This window comes from Populus nigra, chromosome 5 (genome assembly GCF_951802175.1).
Source record: "Populus nigra chromosome 5, ddPopNigr1.1, whole genome shotgun sequence".
In the NCBI taxonomy this organism is placed as follows: domain Eukaryota; kingdom Viridiplantae; phylum Streptophyta; class Magnoliopsida; order Malpighiales; family Salicaceae; genus Populus; species Populus nigra.
The window spans coordinates 22,802,612-22,823,676 of record NC_084856.1 but is presented as its reverse complement, the minus strand read 5'-3'; the positions used below and the strand labels follow the sequence as shown (position 1 = coordinate 22,823,676).

General features: G+C 35.5%; 2 protein-coding genes across 2 annotated transcripts; both read left to right on the top strand.

The window, feature by feature from the left end:
• Window positions 1-1,333: 1,333 nt before the first annotated feature.
• LOC133694916 (G-type lectin S-receptor-like serine/threonine-protein kinase At2g19130) lies at window positions 1,334-2,671 on the top strand. The gene is made up of 2 exons (XM_062116605.1): window positions 1,334-1,857; window positions 1,945-2,671. The coding sequence occupies exons 1-2, from the start codon at window positions 1,334-1,336 to the stop codon at window positions 2,669-2,671; spliced, it is 1,251 nt and encodes a 416-aa protein (XP_061972589.1).
• Window positions 2,672-7,684: 5,013 nt separating this feature from the next.
• Window positions 7,685-11,871, top strand: LOC133693174 (G-type lectin S-receptor-like serine/threonine-protein kinase B120). Its single transcript, XM_062114338.1, has 7 exons — window positions 7,685-9,104; window positions 9,322-9,438; window positions 10,178-10,386; window positions 10,481-10,691; window positions 10,777-11,014; window positions 11,089-11,236; window positions 11,347-11,871. Exons 1-7 carry the CDS (start codon window positions 7,772-7,774, stop codon window positions 11,653-11,655), a joined length of 2,565 nt encoding a protein of 854 aa, XP_061970322.1. The 5' UTR covers window positions 7,685-7,771; the 3' UTR covers window positions 11,656-11,871.
• Window positions 11,872-21,065: the final 9,194 nt, after the last annotated feature.

Here is a 21,065-nt window from a genome sequence, read left to right as displayed (position 1 = left end):
GGCATCCTTTTATTGTGCAAAAAGGCACACTGGTGGCATCTTTTTTGACTAACAAAACACACACAAATGCCCTTCTCTCTTCACCTCTAACCCCCCCGCTTCCTTCCCTCAGAACCCTTCTTTAGACTCACCAAAATCCTGAGGGCGTCTTCAGAAATAGAGCTTTAATTCGTGGTCATAAATACTGTCCCGCCAGCTGACATTGTCTTTTGTTGGGGAAAGACTTTGTTGGAAAAAAGAGACAGCAGTGTGCCTTTATGCACAATAAAAGAATGTGGTGATCCCACCATCACATGATGCAGGACCACACACAACATCTTTTTAAGTCAATATCTTAAGGAGGAGATCTTAAACTTATACAAGATTCTCTGTCTGTAAGTAGAACTTGATTTCCTGTCAAGTCGTTCTTTGATAAATGAAAATCGCCCATTCATCAAAAGAGAATTTCTGTCTGATGGGGTTTTATACAATTGAAATGAGCATTATGATTTTCTTATATGTTAATCTTAAATTGTTTTTGGATGCTTTATTAAATATTTGATAATGCAGAAGCTAAAATGGGATTTTGATGGATTCTCCGTATTGGCATCAGCTCAATTTGACAGAGATAGTTTTGGACTTCCGCAAATATTTATTTTAGTATATCGAGAGCACGGAATATATATAAAATAGATTATTAAATATTAGAATTATGATTCCTAACTGATTTAAAATTTAAATCGCCAATTTTTTTTAAAGAATTTTAGAAAGATTTATCTTCTTATAAATTTCTCACCAAATATGGCGTAGACTACATGTATTCATCTTTGACTTTGAAATGGACTGTAATTAATAATAGTCCTAAATCCTAATATGCACCCAAAGAATAGAATGAAACTTTATTAATTATTAATAGACATTTCAAGTCTCCTATTACTGTGGTAATTGTTTAGTCAAAAAAATCCTCTTAAAAAACAAACAAAGAGTAATAAATTAAAATAGACAATGAGAAAAATAAAATTAATAATTATTTTTAAAAGTTTTTTTACTCGAAAATATATTAATATAATATTTTTTATTTTTAAAAAATTATTTTAAATACCAACACATCAAAATAATAAAAAAACAAAAAAAAAATGACATAGCCTCTAATTGGAGGGGATAGCGAGAACAGAAAAGTCAGTCAATGTGGAAAATTATTGGTAAGAGCTGACAGCTACAATATGACAAGAGATCTAGAGCATTATCATATAGTTGATGAATTCACAGGGGATTTCTTGTTTTTTCCCTTCCTCGTTCTCTGATTCATGCTCAGTCACAGCTCTTTCACCCTTAATCCCACGAATTAGAAAGGATGTGTGTTGAGACAAAGCCACGTTTTTTGCTCTTTGTGCTGTTGTTGCTATTCGTTTCCCATACGACTTGCTTCTCCATTGTAGGTGATACCCTTTTGGTTGGCCAATCTCTCTCTGCAAGCGAGACCCTAATATCTCAAAACGGCGCTTTTCAACTCCGTTTCTTCAAGTCAGGCCCTTCAGTAAACATTTACCTGGGAATATGGTATAAGAACTTCGGAAATACGATAAATGTTTGGGTAGCAAACAGGGAGAGCCCTTCAAACGACCCAGCTTCATCAAAGCTTGAATTGTCAGCTGATGGCAATCTTGTCTTGCTGATGAATTCCACCAAAACAGTTTGGTCAACAGCTCTTGCATCTTCAATGTCGAATGCTAGTACAGCAGAAGCAGTACTTCTTGATGATGGAAACTTTGTCGTAAGAGATGGCTCAAATCCACCTACCATATATTGGCAGAGTTTCGATTATCCAACTGACACATGGCTACCTGGTGGAAAGCTTGGAATCAACAAGCACACTGGGCAAGTGCAGCGGCTTATTTCCTAGAAAAACTCAGAAGATCCTGCACCAGGTATGTTCTCGATTGGGATCGACCCAAATGGAAGCAGTCAGCTTTTCATAGAGTGGAACAGGTCACACAGGTATTGGAGCAGTGGTGATTGGAATGGAGAAATATTTGCCTTGGTGCCTGAGATGAGATTGAACAATATTTTAAAGTTTAGTCATTTATCAAATGAAAATGAAAGCTATTTCACCTATTCTGTGTGCAATACCTCAATTCTTTCAAGAACCGTGATTGATGTTTCAGGACAGATGCAACAACTCGTATGGTTGGGAGATTTTAGGGATTGGTTTCCTTTATGGTCTCAACCAGACCAAGTTGATGTTTATGGTTTATGCGGGGCTTTTGAAGTCTTTAATGAAAATTCAGCAAGCTATGATTGTGAATGCCTGAAAGGTTTTGAACCATTAGTGCAAAATGATTGGTCAAGTGGTTGTGTTAGGAAATCTCCTTTGCAGTGTGAAAATAAGAGAAGTGTTGGAAAGGAAGATGGATTCCTAAAGATTTCGTATCTGACATTACCTGCAAATTCAAAAACATATCAGAAAGAGAGTGCTGAAAGATGTAGATTGGATTGCATAGAAATTTGTTCTTGCGTGGCTTATGCCGATAATAATAACGGTGGGTGTTTGTTATGGGAAGGAGATCTTATGAACTTAAAACAGTCAGCGATTGCTGCTGGGAGGGCTGGAGAAGAAATTTACGTCAGACTTGCTGCTTCTGAGCTTGAACTTCAGATTGGTAACGGAACAGGTATGGCTTTGTACATATAGACAGTATGATCCAATAAATGACGAGAAACCATTTTTGACCAAATCACGGTCTTGTATTTTCACATAAAAACGCGGACGCAGTGTTCCCTGTCGAAAAAAGTCAGATACATAACCTATCTTTCCATTTTTTCTACAATAAAAAAACTTCTTAATCCATTGTACAGGTTTTGGTTTATGATTTGGTAATATTTGATCTATATTTACAAGTAGGTAATATCAAAAGGACAATACGGACAACCTTGGCTGTGGCTATTCCAACTACTCTGATTACCTTCGGCCTCTTCATGTACTTCAGGTGTCTGCGCAAAGGAAAGCTCACACACAGAGGTACATCCTGGTTCTTTCTTTAATTTCCGTTGTCTGCTGGTAGACTTAATTTAATTAAATCTTGAAGTTACTGGTTATCGTATCGATATGGTAACTTTTAAAATTTTAATTTGGAGAAAAGAACATGTTTTTTGACATTTTACTTTTTAGATTAAAAAATCATCATCTATTATTATTATAATTACTAAAAATCCTAATTAATTAATAAAAACTTTTTAATATGAAACTAGTTGCAAAAAAAAAATATTATTACTTTTTTAACATTCTACCTAAAATAGATTTCATTGCTGATTTTATTTTAAATTATTAAAGTTTATTATACTATATTACCGATAGTCTGCTTGTATTATTCATGATTCTAGCATCAGCAAATATTCAATTACGAATATTTTTAATTTTGGTATTGGTAAATATTACGCAGTCAAAAAATATATAGTATTCCTGACTCTAGTCTCAGTGAATAAACTAGTAAAATTTGAATTAAAAACAAAAAATATTTTTTTTTGTTATTATTTTTGTAAAAAAAAAAACACAGGTATGTATCGTATACAAAATTCGTATTTCATAGTAAAAATCAACAAATTAAATATATAATGAAATTGTTAGGAAAAAAAAACTTGAGGGACCTACAAATAAATTAAAAAGAATCCACAAGTTTTTTTAAAATTTTCTAATATAAAAAAGAAGTTTGTTTGACCAAATATCAAAACAAATAAATAAAATAAAAAAGATTAGCATATGAAAGTGTTTTAAAAAACACACCCTCGACCAAAAACAAATTGGACTGGATGGGTTGAAGCCCATGTCCAGCCTGACCTCAGTTTTTTTTTTTTTTCTAGATCCAGCTCAGCTCGTATGAATTGAACTTAATCAACCCAGCCTAATCACTGGCATAAGTCCGGCCTAGCTGGTCACTGGCACAAACCAATGACCCGGTTGGTCACTGTTAGGGGTGAGCAAAAAATTGAAAAAACCAAACCGTAAAAAAAACATATTAAACCGATTAAAATTTTTAAAAAACCGGTCGGTTTGGTTCGGTTTCATAAGAAAAAAACTGAAAAACCCGAACTTAACCCAAACCGAAAAAAACCGAGCCAAACTGAAAAAAAAAACTAAGTCAAACTGGACAAAACCGAGTCAAACCGGTTTGAGCTGGTTTTTATCCTAATAAACCGAACCGAATTGAAACCGATCGGTTTGAACTGATTTCAATTTAAAAAAAAATTGAATTTGATTATTTAAAAAAAAAAACATCCGAATAAAAAAGATTACCCCTAACCACTGTGCATAATTATTAACGTATGCGTTGCACAGTGACAGGGTAATTATTTCTGAAGGGAGGGAAACGAAAGGAGCTTACCTGGAGGTGGTGTTTTGTTGCTGGAGTTCTGGAAGAAGATCAGTGCTCGTCTTTCTGCTATTGGCCTCCCCTCTCCTCTGTTCCTTAGCCTTCTCGTCCTGTGCCTCACTCTTTTTTTTGTTTCCTTCCTTTTCTGCTTCTTCCCGGCTCTCTGTATGTTTTTTTGTCTCCTGCTCTTCGTCTCGTCTCTGTGTTATTCGTTCTTCTCTTTTTGTTCTGTCTGTGTTTACTTTGTCTCCTGTGTTTGCTTGTTCTTCTGGTTTCCTCTCTGTTTTCTTTTGTGTTTTGCGTCCCTGTTTCCGTGTTGGTTCGCCCTGTTTGTTCCTCCATGTCTGTGTCTCTGGTTTTCTCTCTCTCTCTCTCTCTCTCTCTCTCTCTCTATCCTGTGCTTCTCTGGTTTTTCTCTCCATTCGTTTTTTTCTTGTTCGTGTCTTTTTCCCTCCCTCCTCGTCATGCCCTTTCTCCGGCTTTTATAAAGCCAGAGAATGCCTTGCGTTCTTGCCTTTGTAACGGCAGGCATCGTGGGGCAGCTGGCAGGCTTCCGTTGATTTGCTGCCGTTCCTCCTTCCAGATGTTCCGGATGGGAATGGCCATTTTCATTTTGGTCACTCAATTTATGACACTTTGTAACCAAGTCCCTGGGTAAATTGTAATTGGACCCCTATATATTAGAGAATTTCACATAAAAGTCCTTGATTTCTGACTTTTTCAATTCAGTTTTAATTGACTCTTCAACTTTTAATGTTTTTAAAATTACCCCTGCAAAAATTAATTAAGCTCCCTACAGTACCCCCTTCTTTCAGGGTTAGTAACCCCCCCCCCCTCCCCCCCGAGGACGTCTTCAGAAACAGAGCTCTCGTGGTCATAAATATTGTCCCACCAGCTGACACATTGTCTTTTTTGTTGGGAAAAAAAGACAGCCAGCTGTCTCTTACTAATTAATGTGGTGGTCCCACTATCACATTGTGCGGGATCACACATAACATCTTTTTAAGTCAATATCTTAAGGAGGATATCTTAAACTTTACAAGATTCTCTGTCTGTAAGTAGAACTTAATTTCCTGTTAAGTCGTTCTTTGATAAATGAAAATCGCCCATTCATCAAAAGAGAAATTCTGTCTGATGGGGTTTTATACTATTGAAATGAGCATTATGATGTTCTTATATGTTAATCTTAAATTGTTTTTGGATGCTTTATTATATATTTGATAATGCAGAAGCTAAAATGGGATTTTGATGGATTCTCCGTATTGGCATCAGCTAAATTTGACAGTAAATTGGTTTTCAAAGGAAAGAAAATAATAAAGGAAGTGCCGTTTACGTGCATTTTCTTAGCCTGCATGACCAGGAAACATACGTGCCGTTTTGCATTTTCCTTCCTGCTATATTTCAGATATATTCAAAAGTGAGTGTGTGATGGGTTGGTCCTATTTTGATAGAGATATTGGACTTCCGCAAATATTTATTTTAGTATATCGACAGCACGGAATATATATAAAATAGATTATGAAATATTAGAATTATGATTCATAACTAATTAATAATAGTCCTAAATCCTAATATGCACCCAAAGAATACAATGAAACTTTATTAATTATTAATAGACATTTGAAGTCTACTATTACTGTGGTAATTGTTTAGTGAACAAATCCTCTTAAAAAAAAAATAAATAAAAAGAGTAATAAATTAAAATAGACAATGAGAAAAATAAAATTAATAATTGTTTTTAAAATTATTTTTTACTCGAAAATATATTAATATAATATTTTTATTTTATAAAAATTATTTTGGATACCAACACATCAAAATAATAATAAAAAATAACTTCAAGCAAAAAAAATTAATTTTTAAAAATATTATTTTAGCCTTAAAAATAAACATGCACCTTATTATTGAACACCCCCTCTCTCTTTTTCTACTCTTTCTCGATACAATTTTTAAAATAAAATAAAAACACTCCAAAGAACCTAAGCAACCTGATCGGCCTTGTAGTCCTGCTGATCGGCCTACAATGTCTGATGTTATATCCATGATCGTAAACGAACACGTGGCTCTCCCAGAACCTAAGCAACCTGCTTTTGTTGCAGGCAGAAACATGGCAGAACAAAGACCATTGATGAGCTCTTCTGGGGTACCTTCTGTGAATAATATGACAATAACGGCGATAGATGGGAGATAGTTTTTTCATCAAGAGGTCTAAAGGACATGAAGCTACTTCAATATCAGTGCCAGGAAGCTATGAGCATGGACCGTAGATCAAGCTTATTTGAATCGTACAATAGTTTGTTTCAGTTTTTCCTATTATTTTCATTGTATTGAAACATGAACAACATCAAATCAAGTATTCATATAACACATTTAATTCAGATCTTAAATATATTAAAAACTCATTTTCCTTTTAGTACAAATGCATCTTATAATACCACATAATTAGACCGTCAGATATTGATAACTCGACTGCTGCCTGTGCACCGAACACACTTCGCAGTTGAGTGGGCTAAATAGGCCCAACAGGCCAACACTGACACAACCAGTCCAATACCTTCCTTCTTTCCTTCCTTTCAAGCAGCTCGTCACCTCGATTGCATAGAGGGCCTGGATAACAGGTTTTGCTGAAGATTGCCTGGTGTAGTTACATTTATTAAGGAACAAAATTAAGGAGTTGCAACTAGAAATTTGACAATACGAAGTCTGTTTGCTTGTTTTTGTCTTTCCTTATACAGCGATAGATGGGAGATAATTTTTTCATCAAGAGGTCTAAAGGGCATGAAGCTACTTCATAGAGATCTAAAGAATAAGGACTTTGGATTATTAATTTGTCAGTGGTCTTCTTAGATTTCAGAAATCATAAGAAATTATTTAGTTTTTATTAAGGCACAGCCGAATTAAGATCTAGACTATGGATTTGACTAAAATATAATAAATCTAATTTGACTAAAATACAATAAATCTAATTTCAGCTATACTGGCAGTAATAAACTCACACGATATTTGGATGTAATCAATTACATATCATTAATTCCGTTGCTATTTCCTATTATTATGTTTCCTCTTATCTCATTTGCAATTACATATATAGATTTCATTTTCCTGTAAATAATCATTGACTTTTCAGGGTTTACTGAAGGCCAAAAGAAGTGTATTCATCTTTGACTTTGAAATGGACTTTAATTAATAATAGTCCTAAATCCTAATAGGCACCCAAAGAATACAATGAAACTTTATTAATTATTAATAGACATTTCAAGTCTACTATTACTGTGGTAATTGTTTAGTCAAAAAAACCTCTTACAAAACAAACAAAGAGTAATAAATTAAAATAGGCAAGGGATTTCTTCTTTGTTTTCATCCCTCGTTCTCTGGTTCATTCTCAGTTACATTTCTTACACCCATAATCCCACAAATTAGAGAGGATGTGTGTTAAGACAAAGCCTTGTTTCTGGCTCTTTGTGCTTTTGTTGCTATTCGTTTACCATAGGACTTGCTTCTCAATTGGAGATGACACCCTTTTGGTTGGCCAATCTCTCTCTGCAAACCAAACTCTAATATCTCAAAACGGCATTTTTGAACTCGGTTTCTTCAAGCCAGGCGCTTCTTTAAGCATTTACCTGGGAATATGGTATAAGAACGTCCCAAATAAGACGATTGTTTGGGTAGCAAATAGGGAGAGCCCTTTAAACAACCCTGCTTCATCGAAGCTTGAATTGTCACCGGATGGCATTCTTGTCCTGCTGAAAAATTTCACCGAAACAGTTTGGTCAACAGCTCTTGCATCTTCAGTGCCGAATACTAGTACAGCACAAGCAGCACTTCTTGATAATGGAAACTTTGTCATTAAAGATGGCTCAAACCCATCCGCTATTTACTGGCAGAGTTTTGACAATCCAACTGATACATGGCTACCTGGTGGAAAGCTTGGAATCAACAAGCACACTGGGCAAGTGCAGCGGCTTATTTCATGGAAAAACCCAGAAGATCCTGCACCAGGTATGTTCTCGATTGGGATCGACCCAAATGGAAGTAGTCAGTTTTTCATAGAGTGGAACAGGTCACACAGGTATTGGAGCAGTGGTGATTGGAATGGAGAAAGATTTACCTTGGTACCTGAGATGAGATTGAACTATATTTTCAATTATAGTTATGTATCAAATGAAAATGAAAGCTATTTCACCTATTCTTTGTACGATACCTCATTTCTTTCAAGAACCGTGATTGGTGTTTCAGGACAGATCAAACAATTCAGTTATTTGGGAAATATTAGGGAATGGTTTCTTTTATGGGCTCAACCAAAATACCAAGCTGATATTTATGGTTTATGCGGGGCTTTTGGAGTCTTTCAAGTAAATTCATCACCTCCTTGCGGATGTCTCAGAGGTTTTAGACCATTTGTAGCAAATGATTGGCCAAGCGGTTGCCTTAGGATGTCTCCTTTGCATTGTCAACATAGGAAAAATATTGCAGTGTCAAATGATGGGTTTTTAAAGATGTCGAATCTAACATTACCAGGAAATTCAAAAGCATATCAGAAAGTGAGTTATGAAAGATGCAGATTGGATTGCATTGAAAATTGTTCTTGCATGGCTCATGCCTATAATGATAATAATGGTGAGTGTCTTTTATGGGATGGAGCTCTTATAAACTTACAACGGGCAGAGTTTGCTGGTGGCAGGACTGAAGCAGAAATTTACATCAGATTTGCTGCTTCTGAAGTTGACCATGAGACTGGTAGTGGGTTTAGCCGAATAGGTATGGTAAGAAGGTTGTATCTATATAGCCATAAATGATCCAATAAATGTTGAGCAACTATTTTTCACAAAATAAGGTGTAGTCTTTCCAGATAAAAGGGTGGACGCAATGTCCCTACATAGCCTATCTTTCCATTTTTTTCTACTTCAAAAAATTTTTTAATTGTAAATGTGTTGGTTTATGATTTGGTTAATATTTGATCTACGTTTTCAAGTAGGTAATAACAGAAGGAAAATATGGGTAACCTTGGCTGTGGCTGTTCCAGTAACTCTGATTACCTTAGGCCTCTACATATACTTCAGCTGTCTGCGCAAGGGAAAGCTCATACACAAAGGTACATCCTGTTCTTGCTTTAATTTCTGCTGTCTCCTGGTAGACTTAATTAGCCCTTAAGTTATAGTAATGAAAAGTAAGAAAAAGTCCTGCTTTGTGATTATGTGTTAGCTATGCAGATAATAAGGTTCATTTTGTTGGAGTTAGTTGTGTGTGTGTATGTGTGTTGAAATAGAGACTGTTTTGTGTAAGAGTTCCACTGAAATATGTATATATGATATTCATGTACTTGTTTCCCTTAAAATTTACAGTCTATCATTAAACTTCAAGTAATTTTCACCTTACAAAATTCTATAAAATATTTTACTAACACTGAACCTCCACTACCTTGCTGCCAGGACCTCCACTGTAACTACTAACGCGGTGTCTGCTCACCATACCACAATTATCACCCCCCCCCCCCCCCCCACCCCCCCGAACCTTTATTACCACTATAACCATAATCAGTAATCACTATCACAACCATCTCATCACCATAAAACATTTTAATCATTCTAATACCATTGTATTTTTTATATCATTACATACCAAGCTTAGTGAAATTTTATCCATATAAAGTAAAATGTTAAAATATTTTACGCCAAGCAAACACCTAAGTTTCTTATTCATGAAAACAATATGTTTAGAATACCTTTTAATTTAATGCTTGAAATTGTACATTTTTGCTTGATATTATCAGAATTGCTGGATATTTCAACAAAGTGATTGTGTTCAGTAATTTTTAATTTTTTCTTAAACAGGAAAGGAATATACCGGTCACGATTTATTGCTCTTTGATTTCGATACCGATCCTAGCTCAACTAACAATGAATCTAGCTCTGTTGACAATGGGAAGAAAAGATGGAGTAAAAATATGGAATTGCCATTATTCAGTTATGAGAGCGTATCAGTTGCAACTGAACAATTCTCAGACAAGCTTGGAGAGGGAGGATTTGGACCTGTTTATAAGGTCAGTTAGGTTCAAATGATTATTCTAACCTTTTCAGAGAAAAATTAAAATAGTTTGAATGAACTTTCAGAATTACTCTTGGTTCATTTAATAGGGCAAATTACCAAAGGGACTGGAAATAGCAGTGAAGAGGCTTTCAGAAAGATCTGGGCAAGGGCTTGAGGAGTTCAGAAATGAGACAATTCTAATCGCCAAACTCCAGCACCGGAATCTTGTCAGGCTATTAGGTTCCTGTATTGAACGGGATGAGAAAATGCTAATCTATGAGTACATGCCAAATAAAAGCTTGGATTTCTTTCTCTTTGGTCAGCATTTTCTTGCATTAACTTTCATTAACTTTCCAAATGCTTCAAGAAATTTATAACAGATTTGTGTATAAAATATAAACAGATGCAAACAGAGGACAAATCTTAGATTGGGGTACACGGATTCGGATAATCGAAGGAATTGCTCAAGGCCTTCTGTATCTACATAGATATTCACGGTTACGAATCATTCACAGGGATTTAAAACCTAGCAACATTCTATTAGACAGTGAAATGAATCCAAAAATATCTGATTTCGGGATGGCTCGAATTTTCGGAGGCAATGAAACTCAAGCAAACACCAACAGGATCGTTGGAACATAGTAAGTTTCTTGAATTCCACTTTCCAGTACCAGCTACTCTTAACATGATCTGCACTGACCTTTCCAATTGTTAGTGGCTATATGTCCCCTGAATATGCTATGGAGGGCCTCTTCTCAATAAAATCTGATGTGTTTAGCTTCGGGGTGCTGGTACTTGAGATTGTGAGCGGCAAGAAGAATACTAGTTTCTACCACAGCGACTCCCTCAATCTTCTTGGACATGTGGGGAGCTTTCATATACGCTTATTTCTTTTTCTTCCTGCTTGATTTGTATTTGACTACTTTCCTAGTCTCCACACTAATGATGCAGCATTTGTGTTGTTATACCATAGGCATGGAAGTTATGGAATTCTAATAAAGCTTTGGACTTGATGGATCCAAGCCTGGGAGGTCCTCCTTCAACTTCTACGCTGTTGAGATACATAAACATAGGGCTTCTTTGTGTCCAAGAAAGTCCTGCTGATCGGCCTACAATGTCTGATGTCATCCCCATGATTGTAAATGAACACGTAGCTCTCCCAGAACCTAAGCAACCTGCTTTTGTTGCAGGCAGAAACGTGGCAGAACCAAGGTCATTGATGAGCTTTGCTGGCGTACCTTCCGTGAATAATGTGACAATAACAACGATAGATGCCAGATAATTTTTTCTTTCGATACCAAGATATCATTGGATTTATAATGATAGACTACTCCAATTCCAATGCGTGGTGGGATTCGGTTTTTTTCTTGTTCTTTTTCTTTTTTTTCATCAAGAGGTTTATATTAGAAATTGTTCCATTTTGTCTGTTTTGTATTTTATATTTTTTTATCAAATACTTAGAAATTGAAGTCAAAGGCTATTGATACCAATTTGACTACTTTATGGATCCCATTAATCACAAGCTGTTAAGAATCTTTTGCGCAGGAGAGAACTATTTGGTTGCCTTTCTTAGGTTTGTGCATATGTTTGAAAGGCATTTTTAGGGTACATTCTGCTCTTTGTATGGCTCAACCTGCTCTGGAACTTATACAAATATATTAAAAACTCATTTTCCTTTTAGTACAAATTCATCTTATAATACCACATAATTAGCCCGTTAGATGTTGATGAATCGACCGCTGCCTGTGCACCAAACACACTCTTCAACACACCAATTGCTTATATCTATCAGAATTCAGACTAGATGTTGTTGCCAAGGTCAGAATGTTAGGATACTGGCATGCAAACCCGACAAGACAAAAGGCAAGGGATATGATAAAATGAGAAATGAGACACACAAGAATTTACGTGGTTCACCCAATTAGGCTACGTCCACGGGCAAGTATAGAAGGATTTTACTAAGTAATGTGGGAATTACAACCTCTCTCAAGTAATAGGAGAACAACTAAGAATCTCTCTATTACTAAGAGAAAAAACCTCACTTACTCTCTCACAAATACCTCACAACTTTGTGGGATTACTCTCTCTTCACTCTCCTCTTCTTCTTCTCTAACTTGGTGTGCATATTAAGCTTGAATGCATTGCCTATTTATAGTGAAGAGTGAGGGGACAAAGGCCATAAATTAAGGAGGAATATATGCCTAACAACCCATCCTCCATTCATACTCCACTAATTATACCAACTCATCTCCCACTCAAATCTCATCAATTATGCCAACTAATGACTTTACATTCTCCCACTGACTTTGATGATTTAATCAAGTCTTCACACTTAATCATCTGTGATTCCTCTATCCTTTCTATACTTGTCATCTTCATGCTGCTTACGTTTCTGCTAGGCCATAAGAGGATCTGCACCATATATACTTATCAGTGTTGACTGGTTTGGTCAAAGCATCTGCTAGGTTTTCCTTTGTGTGAATCTTTTGAAAGTCCACACTTTCATCTTCCACCACTTCGCGAACAAAGTGATACTGAACATCTATGTGTTTTGTTCTTGAATGAAATGCTGGATTCCTTGCAATATGCAAGGCACTCTGACTATCACAATACAAAGAAATCTTCTCTTGTTTGTGTCTGAGCTCCTCCATAAGTTTCTTCATCCATATTGCTTCTTTACAAGCTTATGTAGCTGCCATGTACTCAGCTTCTGTTGTGGATAAAGCTACAACAGTCTGAAGTTTAGAGACCCAGCTCACAGCTCCTCCTGCAATTATGAACACATAGCCTGTAGTGGATTTTCTTTTCTCAAGGTCGCCAGCAAAATCTGAATCAACATAACCTCTGATAGTAAATTCTGATCCTCCATAACATAATGCGGCATCTGAGGTACCCTTGATATATCTCAAGATCCTCTTAATAGTATTCCAATGCTCTCTACCAGGATTTGCCATATATCAACTAGCTGCTCCCACTGCTTGTGCAATGTCTGGTCTTGTACATATCATGGCAAACATTAAACTTCCCACTGCAGATGCATACGGTACTCGAGACATCTCCATCTTCTCTGCTTCATTGCTAGGAAGACATACTTGAGGATAATTTGAAGTTAATAGGAAGTGGGGTGGAAATTGGCTTACAATCTTGCATGTTGAAGCGACGCAAGATCTTCTTCAAATAATTCTTCTGAGAAAGCCAAATCTTCCTCTTACTTCTGTCTCGGTGAATTTGCATCCCTAGAATCTTGTTTGCTGGTCCCAAGTCCTTCATATCAAACTCCCTAGCCAATTGTGCCTTCAATTCTTGGACTCGATCTTTGTTGGGGCCTATCACCAACATGTCATCCACGTACAACAACAGAATAATGAAAACATCATCTTTTTCAAACCTCTTGTAATATGTACAATGGTCTAAACTGAGTCTGTTGTGCCCAAGGCTAATTATGAAGGAATCAAATCTCTTGTACCAACACATCGGCGCCTGTTTGAAACCGTATAGAGATTTGTTCAACCTGCAAACCAAGTTCTCCTTGCCTGTTTCAGCAAAACCTTCTGGTTGGAGCATATAAATTTCTTCTTCAAGTTCTCCATGAAGAAATGCAGTTTTCACATCTAACTGCTTTAAGTGAAGATCAAATATAGCACACATCGCCAATACTACTTTGATTGTAGTAAGTCGTACCACCGGAGAAAATATCTCATTGAAGTCTATTCCTTCTTTCTGAGCATATCCTTTCACCACCAATCTTGCACGATACCGCTCCACTTGATCATTGTCATCACGATTTATCTTGTAAACCCATTTATTGCCAATGGCCTTTCTTCCTTATGGTAGTGGAACAAGATCCCCAAGTATTATTCTTATGTAGAGCTTCAATCTCCTCTTGCATTGCTGTCATCCATATAGATACATCTGTGTTTTTGATAGCCTCATGGAAAGTTGATGGCTCTCCATCCTCTGTTAGAAGACAGTATGCAATATTGCTCTCAGTAACATATTCTGAATGCCAAGTCGGTGGTCTTCTTTCATGAGTTGACCGCCGAACTTCAGGAGTTTCAGACTCTATTTGTTCTTGCTCTTCATGCTCTGGTGCAGCTTCAGAAGAAGTATGATTCTGAGTATTTTCAATCTGGACTGTTATAGTCTCCTTTAGAATGCCATTATGTTCTTCCATTTGCATTTTACCTTCTGCAAATATGACATCTCTGCTGATGACTACTTTATGGGCAATGGGATCCCACAAGCGATACCCCTTCACTCCATCAGCATATCCCAAGAATATATATTTTCTGGATTTTGAATCCAGCTTGCTAACTTCTTGAGTATTGTACATCACATACACAGGACTTTCAAATATATGCAATCGAGAATAATCAACTGGTTTTCCAGTCCACATCTGCATCGGTGTCTTCAGCTCAATTGCAGTTGACGGAGATCGATTTATCACATAACAGGCGGTATTGACTGCTTCTACCCATAATGACTTTCCTAGACCTGCAATCTTTAACATTGCTCTTGTTCTTTCTAATAGAGTTTTGTTTATCCGCTCTGTCACTCCATTTTGCTGTGGAGTGTATGCCGTTGTGAACTGCCTTTTGATACCTTCATATTGACAGAAGTTATCAAATTCATCACTGGTATATTCTCCTACATTGTCAGTCCTCAAACACTTGATCTTCTTTTCAGATTCAAGTTCCACCCGCGCTTTGAAAGTTTTAAAGATTGCAAACACATCTGCCTTCCTTCTGATTGGATACACCCAACATCTCCTAGAGAAGTCATCTATAAATGATACAAAGTATCTTGCTCCTCCTAATGATACAATCGGTGCTTGCCAAACATCAGAGTGAATCAGGTCTAAGATGCATTTGCTCTTAGTTATTGATGTGCCAAACTTTAACCTATGTTGTTTACTTGTAACACAGTGCTCATAAAAGGGTAAAATAACTTTTGTAAGCCCAGTGAGTAACTTCTGATCAGAGAGAACTTTCAAACCTTTCTCTGACATGTGGCCTAGTTTTTGATGCCACATCATCGTTTTCTCTTCTCCTATTAATACAAACATGTTTGCAACTATCTTTCTTGCCTTTAAAACCACCAGCGCTCCTTTGACAATTTTCATGATTCCATTGTCTATTCGAATCTTACAGCCAAGACTATCAAATTGTCCTACGGACAAAAGATTCTTCTTCAAGTCTTTCACATGTCGCACTCCTGAAATAGTGCGAATCAAGCCATCATACATCTTCAATTTGATGGTGTCAATGCCAGCAATCTCTACAGCATGATTATCACCCGTGAACACTTTACCTCTAGAGATAGATTCATATGTTTGGAACCAATCTCGATTGGGAGTCATATGTCATGTTGCTCCTGAATCCATTAGCCAGACCTCAGTGAGCTCTTCTCTATTTGTAGAGATTGTCGCTGCTTCACTATATAAAACCTCTCCATCTTCTGAGGTGCTTGCAACATATCCTTGAGGTTTTGATGACTCTGCAGTATTCTCTATACCCTTTTTAAACCAACAATCCTTTTTGAAGTGCCCTTTTCTGCCACAGTTATAGCATTTCACAGTCTTCTTACTTCTTGATTTGGACCTCCCTTGCCTTTGACTCACACTGGAGCCACGCTCCGTTGATCTCCCTCTTGACACCAATAATGCCTCTGCTTTGTTTGAACTATTTATGTCTCCTTTATTTTTACGCCTATTTTCTTCTTCCAAGATGGCGGCTGCAACATCATCAAAGACTAAATAGTCTGTGAGGATATTATTGGTCAAGTTGATAATGAGTTGATCATACGAATTTGGAAGACTTTGAAGTAGAAGCTCTGCACGTTCACTTTCCTCTATTTGTTGACCCAACGTAGTGAGTTGTGAAAATAGAGTTCTTATTGTGTTGATGTGGTCAGTCACCGACATGGTTTCTGCCATTCGAAGGGTATAAAGTCTCCGCTTTAAGAAAATCTTATTATGTAAAGACTTGGACTCGTATAGCTTTCTTCTCCGCCACACTTGATAATACTTCATCAGCTAATGCTAAATGTATGTTAGCAATAGCATTGCCATCCATCTCATTCCATTTTGCATTATCAGTGATCTCCACGGGTCGATCCCCAATTGCTGTCAAGCAATTGTCTTTCCTTAAGATTGCCTTGATTCTCATTTTCCACAATGAAAAATTGCTCCCCTTGAACCTCTCAATCTCGTACTTTGCTGCCATTTTATTCACCGTGATCTATTCAGCTATCACCGTTTCATAGATCTGTAACGTATATAGAACTAGAATCGTGTAAATAATACTTCACTAAGTAAGTTCCCAGGAAAGATTGGAGGGGTCACAAACGGTCCAGCTTAAAACCCAATCTCCTTAGACAGAACTTCCTAGCCTGTATTTATTCACTGCACTGATTTTCTATTTACGCCAACAGTAACGTATGTGAACAGTATCGTATGGATGAATAGTGTCGTAGACGTGAATAGTAACCATATACACGAATGACTTTTATGTATTAACAACATCAACCAAGAAGGCTCTGATACCACTGTTAGGATACTGGCATGCAAACCTGACAAGACAAAAGGCAAGGGATAGGATAAAATGAGAAATGAGACACACAAGAATTTACGTGGTTCACCCAATTAGGCTACGTCCACGGGCAAGTATAGAAGGATTTTACTAAGTAATGTGGGAATTACAACCTCTCTCAAGTAATAGGAGAACAACTAAGAATCTCTCTATTACTAAGAGAAAAAACCTCACTTACTCTCTCACAAATACCTCACAACTTTGTGGGATTACTCTCTCTTCACTCTCCTCTTCTTCTTCTCTAACTTGGTGTGCATATTAAGCTTGAATGCATTGCCTATTTATAGTGAAGAGTGAGGGGACAAAGGCCATAAATTAAGGAGGAATATATGCCTAACAACCCATCCTCCATTCATACTCCACTAATTATACCAACTCATCTCCCACTCAAATCTCATCAATTATGCCAACTAATGACTTTACACAGAAAAGCTCACCTGCAATGGAGACTGCAGGAAACCCCTGTAACCAAGCTGGCATAAGAGATTAAAGCAGCAACAAGAATAGAATGGGACGAAAAGAAAGCGATCTTCCCCTTCTATCTGCAACTAAATGCTAGTACTTGTTTTTATTTCTAAGAAAAGGCAATGCGGTCAGATTATAAAGTTGTCCCTTTAGCTGAAGGCTTGAAGCAGTTGAGTAGGCTAAATACAACAGGCCAACACTGACACAGCCAGTCCAATACCTTCCTTCCAAGCAGCTCGTCACCCTGATTGCATAGAGGGCCTGAATAAGAGGTTTATTGTCCTTTCAGTTGGAAACTCGAGTTTCCAACCACCTGATGCAGCCAAAATCAAACTAGAGATAAGGCATCATCTCGTTGTATTTTTTTTTTCATAGAAAAAAAGCTAAAAGATTTAGGCTCTGTTTGTTTGCTGAAAAGAATTTTTTTTTTTTAGAAAGTGAATTAATTTCTGATGTTTGGTAGTGCAATAAAAAATAAGTTGGAAAACACTTTCAGTATTTGATTATGTCATGGAAAATAAGCTGGAAAATAACTTATTAATGTTTTATTTTTTTTCAAGTTTATTAAAATAATGATGAACAAATCTTACAAATAAAAAAGTTGAATGAGAATGAAATTGAAAAAAATATATAATTTAATAAATTATCTCAAATAAAATAAATAATAATCAAAATAATAGAGATCAAATCTAAAAAATAAAAAAATTAAAAGATGAAGAAATTAAAATAATAATAATTAACATTTCATAAATTATTTCAAATAAAATAAGTAACAATCAAAAGAATGAGGATCAAATTTGATAAATAAAAAATTTTAATTAAAAAATAATAAGGGAAAAGCAAATAAAAATTATAAAAATGAGGACCAAAGTTATATATAAATTAAATTATAAGGGATGAAATTGAAAAACGAATATTCAAATATATATATATATATATATATATATATATATCAATTAAAAGTTTCAGGACTAAATTTGATATAATTAGCAAATAATATAACATTTCTAAATTTTTCACAACTTCTGGAAAGTGTTTTCTGTTCAAAATAAAACACTTTTCTAGAAACCAAGCTAAATTTTTCTTTAACTGGAAAGTGTTTTTTGTTGACTGGAAAGTGTTTTCCATTGACCAATTTTTTAAATACCTAACAAACACAGGAAAGTTTGGAAAGTAATTTCCTGAAAATTATTTTTCGAAAAACAAACACATCATTAAATCACGTGCACATGACTGCTCTTTGTTTGGGCTAGAAGCATGCCCATCGAGCCCACCCTAGGTTCTTTTAAAAATGTCTTTATTTATTTTTTAATTTTTTTTCCCATTAAATATTATTCAATTTTGAATTTATTTCCAGATAATATTATGTAGAGATTTATAAAAACATCCCATCCAAAAAAAACTTCCTAGATAAATCAAGAAAATAATAATAGCTACCGCAACAAATAGATGAATATGCAACAACAATCCAAGAACACATATCCAAACAGAAACTCAATCCCTCCTCACGCTTCATGTAATAAGCTATACCAAGTAAAAAGTGCAGAACAATTAGCTCATAAGAACCGTCGTTTTATATATATAACCATACATCGTCGGATGACCTTTCCCATAGTACCAAAAATAATATTGTTTCCATAGAATAGAAATCCAGAAACTGGTTCATGAATACCTTGAATGTCTATTGGAGGGAGATGATAAGTATTGAAGTTGCGGTCAATAAGTAGGATATTGTACAATCCTTCATAATTTTTAATTTTTTTAAGTTTGATCAAAGTTAATTTTTTAAAATAAATTTAATTATATTTAAGATATTATTCCATTGGATATCAATTAATTCAATATTAATTTTAGAATGAGATTCTTGCTATCTTTCCAATTCTTAATTAACTCCTACAATTTTATTTTATTTTATTTTTTTTACTTTGAAAAAAATCTTTTAGGCCACCCAGCAGCGAAGCGGGGGCACAAGACTGTAGATTTCGAAGTCAAGGAATGTTTCACGACGAGGGAGACTCTATTTGGCACCGTAAACGAGAAGAATCTCCGCCGCCCCTGGCTTAGATACCGTTTGGTAATGCGGCTGTACCGGAGGTTCAAATAAACCACAGTTTCTACATGTTTGGTTATGCAAAAAAGTAGATTTTATTTTGGCGGGATCCACAATAATTGTGGCTGCACCTGTGGCTGATAAGAAGCTGGAAAATTATGCTTTCCAACAACAGCTAACCTCATTTTTCAAGATTCACTGTGCTAAGAAAAAAAAGTCGGCTCAACTATTCATCTTTTGTCTCTGGAATTGCAAATTCTATATGCTGTAGCTTGTCTTCCCCAAACATTAGAGAGCATGTAAAAGATGACTTCCTAGAGCTTTTCCACTGTGTGGAGAACGGAGTAGCATGTTTTGGCCGGATCAGGTTGGTACAAACCTAAATGTAAAAAAATATATATATTTTTTATTTTTAATTATATTTTATTCAAAAAAATTAGTATTTAACATTATTTAATGACACTACATAAATTAGAAGGATATCGCATAATGACATAGTATTTACAGAATTTGATCGCAATTTCAATTTTATTCCTGATAATATTTTATCTGATGTTGTTGCACGCTCAATAAACCATGGAAATTATAGTCCTTATCGAATGAATTTCATACGTTATGAAATTGTAGATGGTTTAATGGAACAATAAAAAATATTTTATATAAAGTGTTATTTATTTTATGATGTAATAGCAGTAGTTAAATCTACAATATTTAAATTAAAAATCATCAATATTAATATATATTTTTTAAAATTATTTTATAACCTTAATTTCAAAAGCATTCTTAACCAAACACATTAAACTACTTTTTATTCAACCTCAATTTCAACCACAGTTTTAACCAAACATCTATTTTTTCAAATCAACTTCAACTAAAAGTACTTTTTATAAAACAACTTTTTTTAAACCACAACCACAACAGCTACCACAATACCAAACACACTCTTAATATTCCTCCTTCAACGTAATAATTGGGATGGGCTTACTCTCAAAAGTCGACTCTACTTTTCTGTTCTCTAACAGGAGGAAAATGTTTCGAGACCTCAAGGCATAAACATTTTTACAAGTCTATACTGTATATTTACGTCATGTTGAAACATATATAGCAGCAGCCTACACTGTTTAATTTTCGGCTATAATATGTTATCAAGCTGGAAAAAAGTCACAAAACTGTGGCCCAATAAAATAAATTTTTTGGTTTTTTTTTTTTTTCATGACTTGAATTTAACATGATTTCTGAAAACAAATTAAGGGACACGGCATAACAGTAAAGTCCAAGTCAAGTCAAATCAATGTGGCTATTATATAGAAAGCTGATAGCAGCAATATGATCAAAAAAAGCATTCTCGTAGTTGCTGAATTCACCAGGGATATCTTGTTTTTCTTTCCCTCGTTCTCTGATCCATACTCAGTCACAGCTTTACACCCTAAATTCCACAAATTAGAGAGGATGTGTGTTATTACAAAGCCAAGTTTCTTACTCTTGTGCTGTTACTATTCCTTTCCCACTGGAATTGCTTCTCCATTGAACGTGATACCCTTTTGATTGGCCAGTCTCTCTCTGCAAGCCAGACACTGATATCTCAAA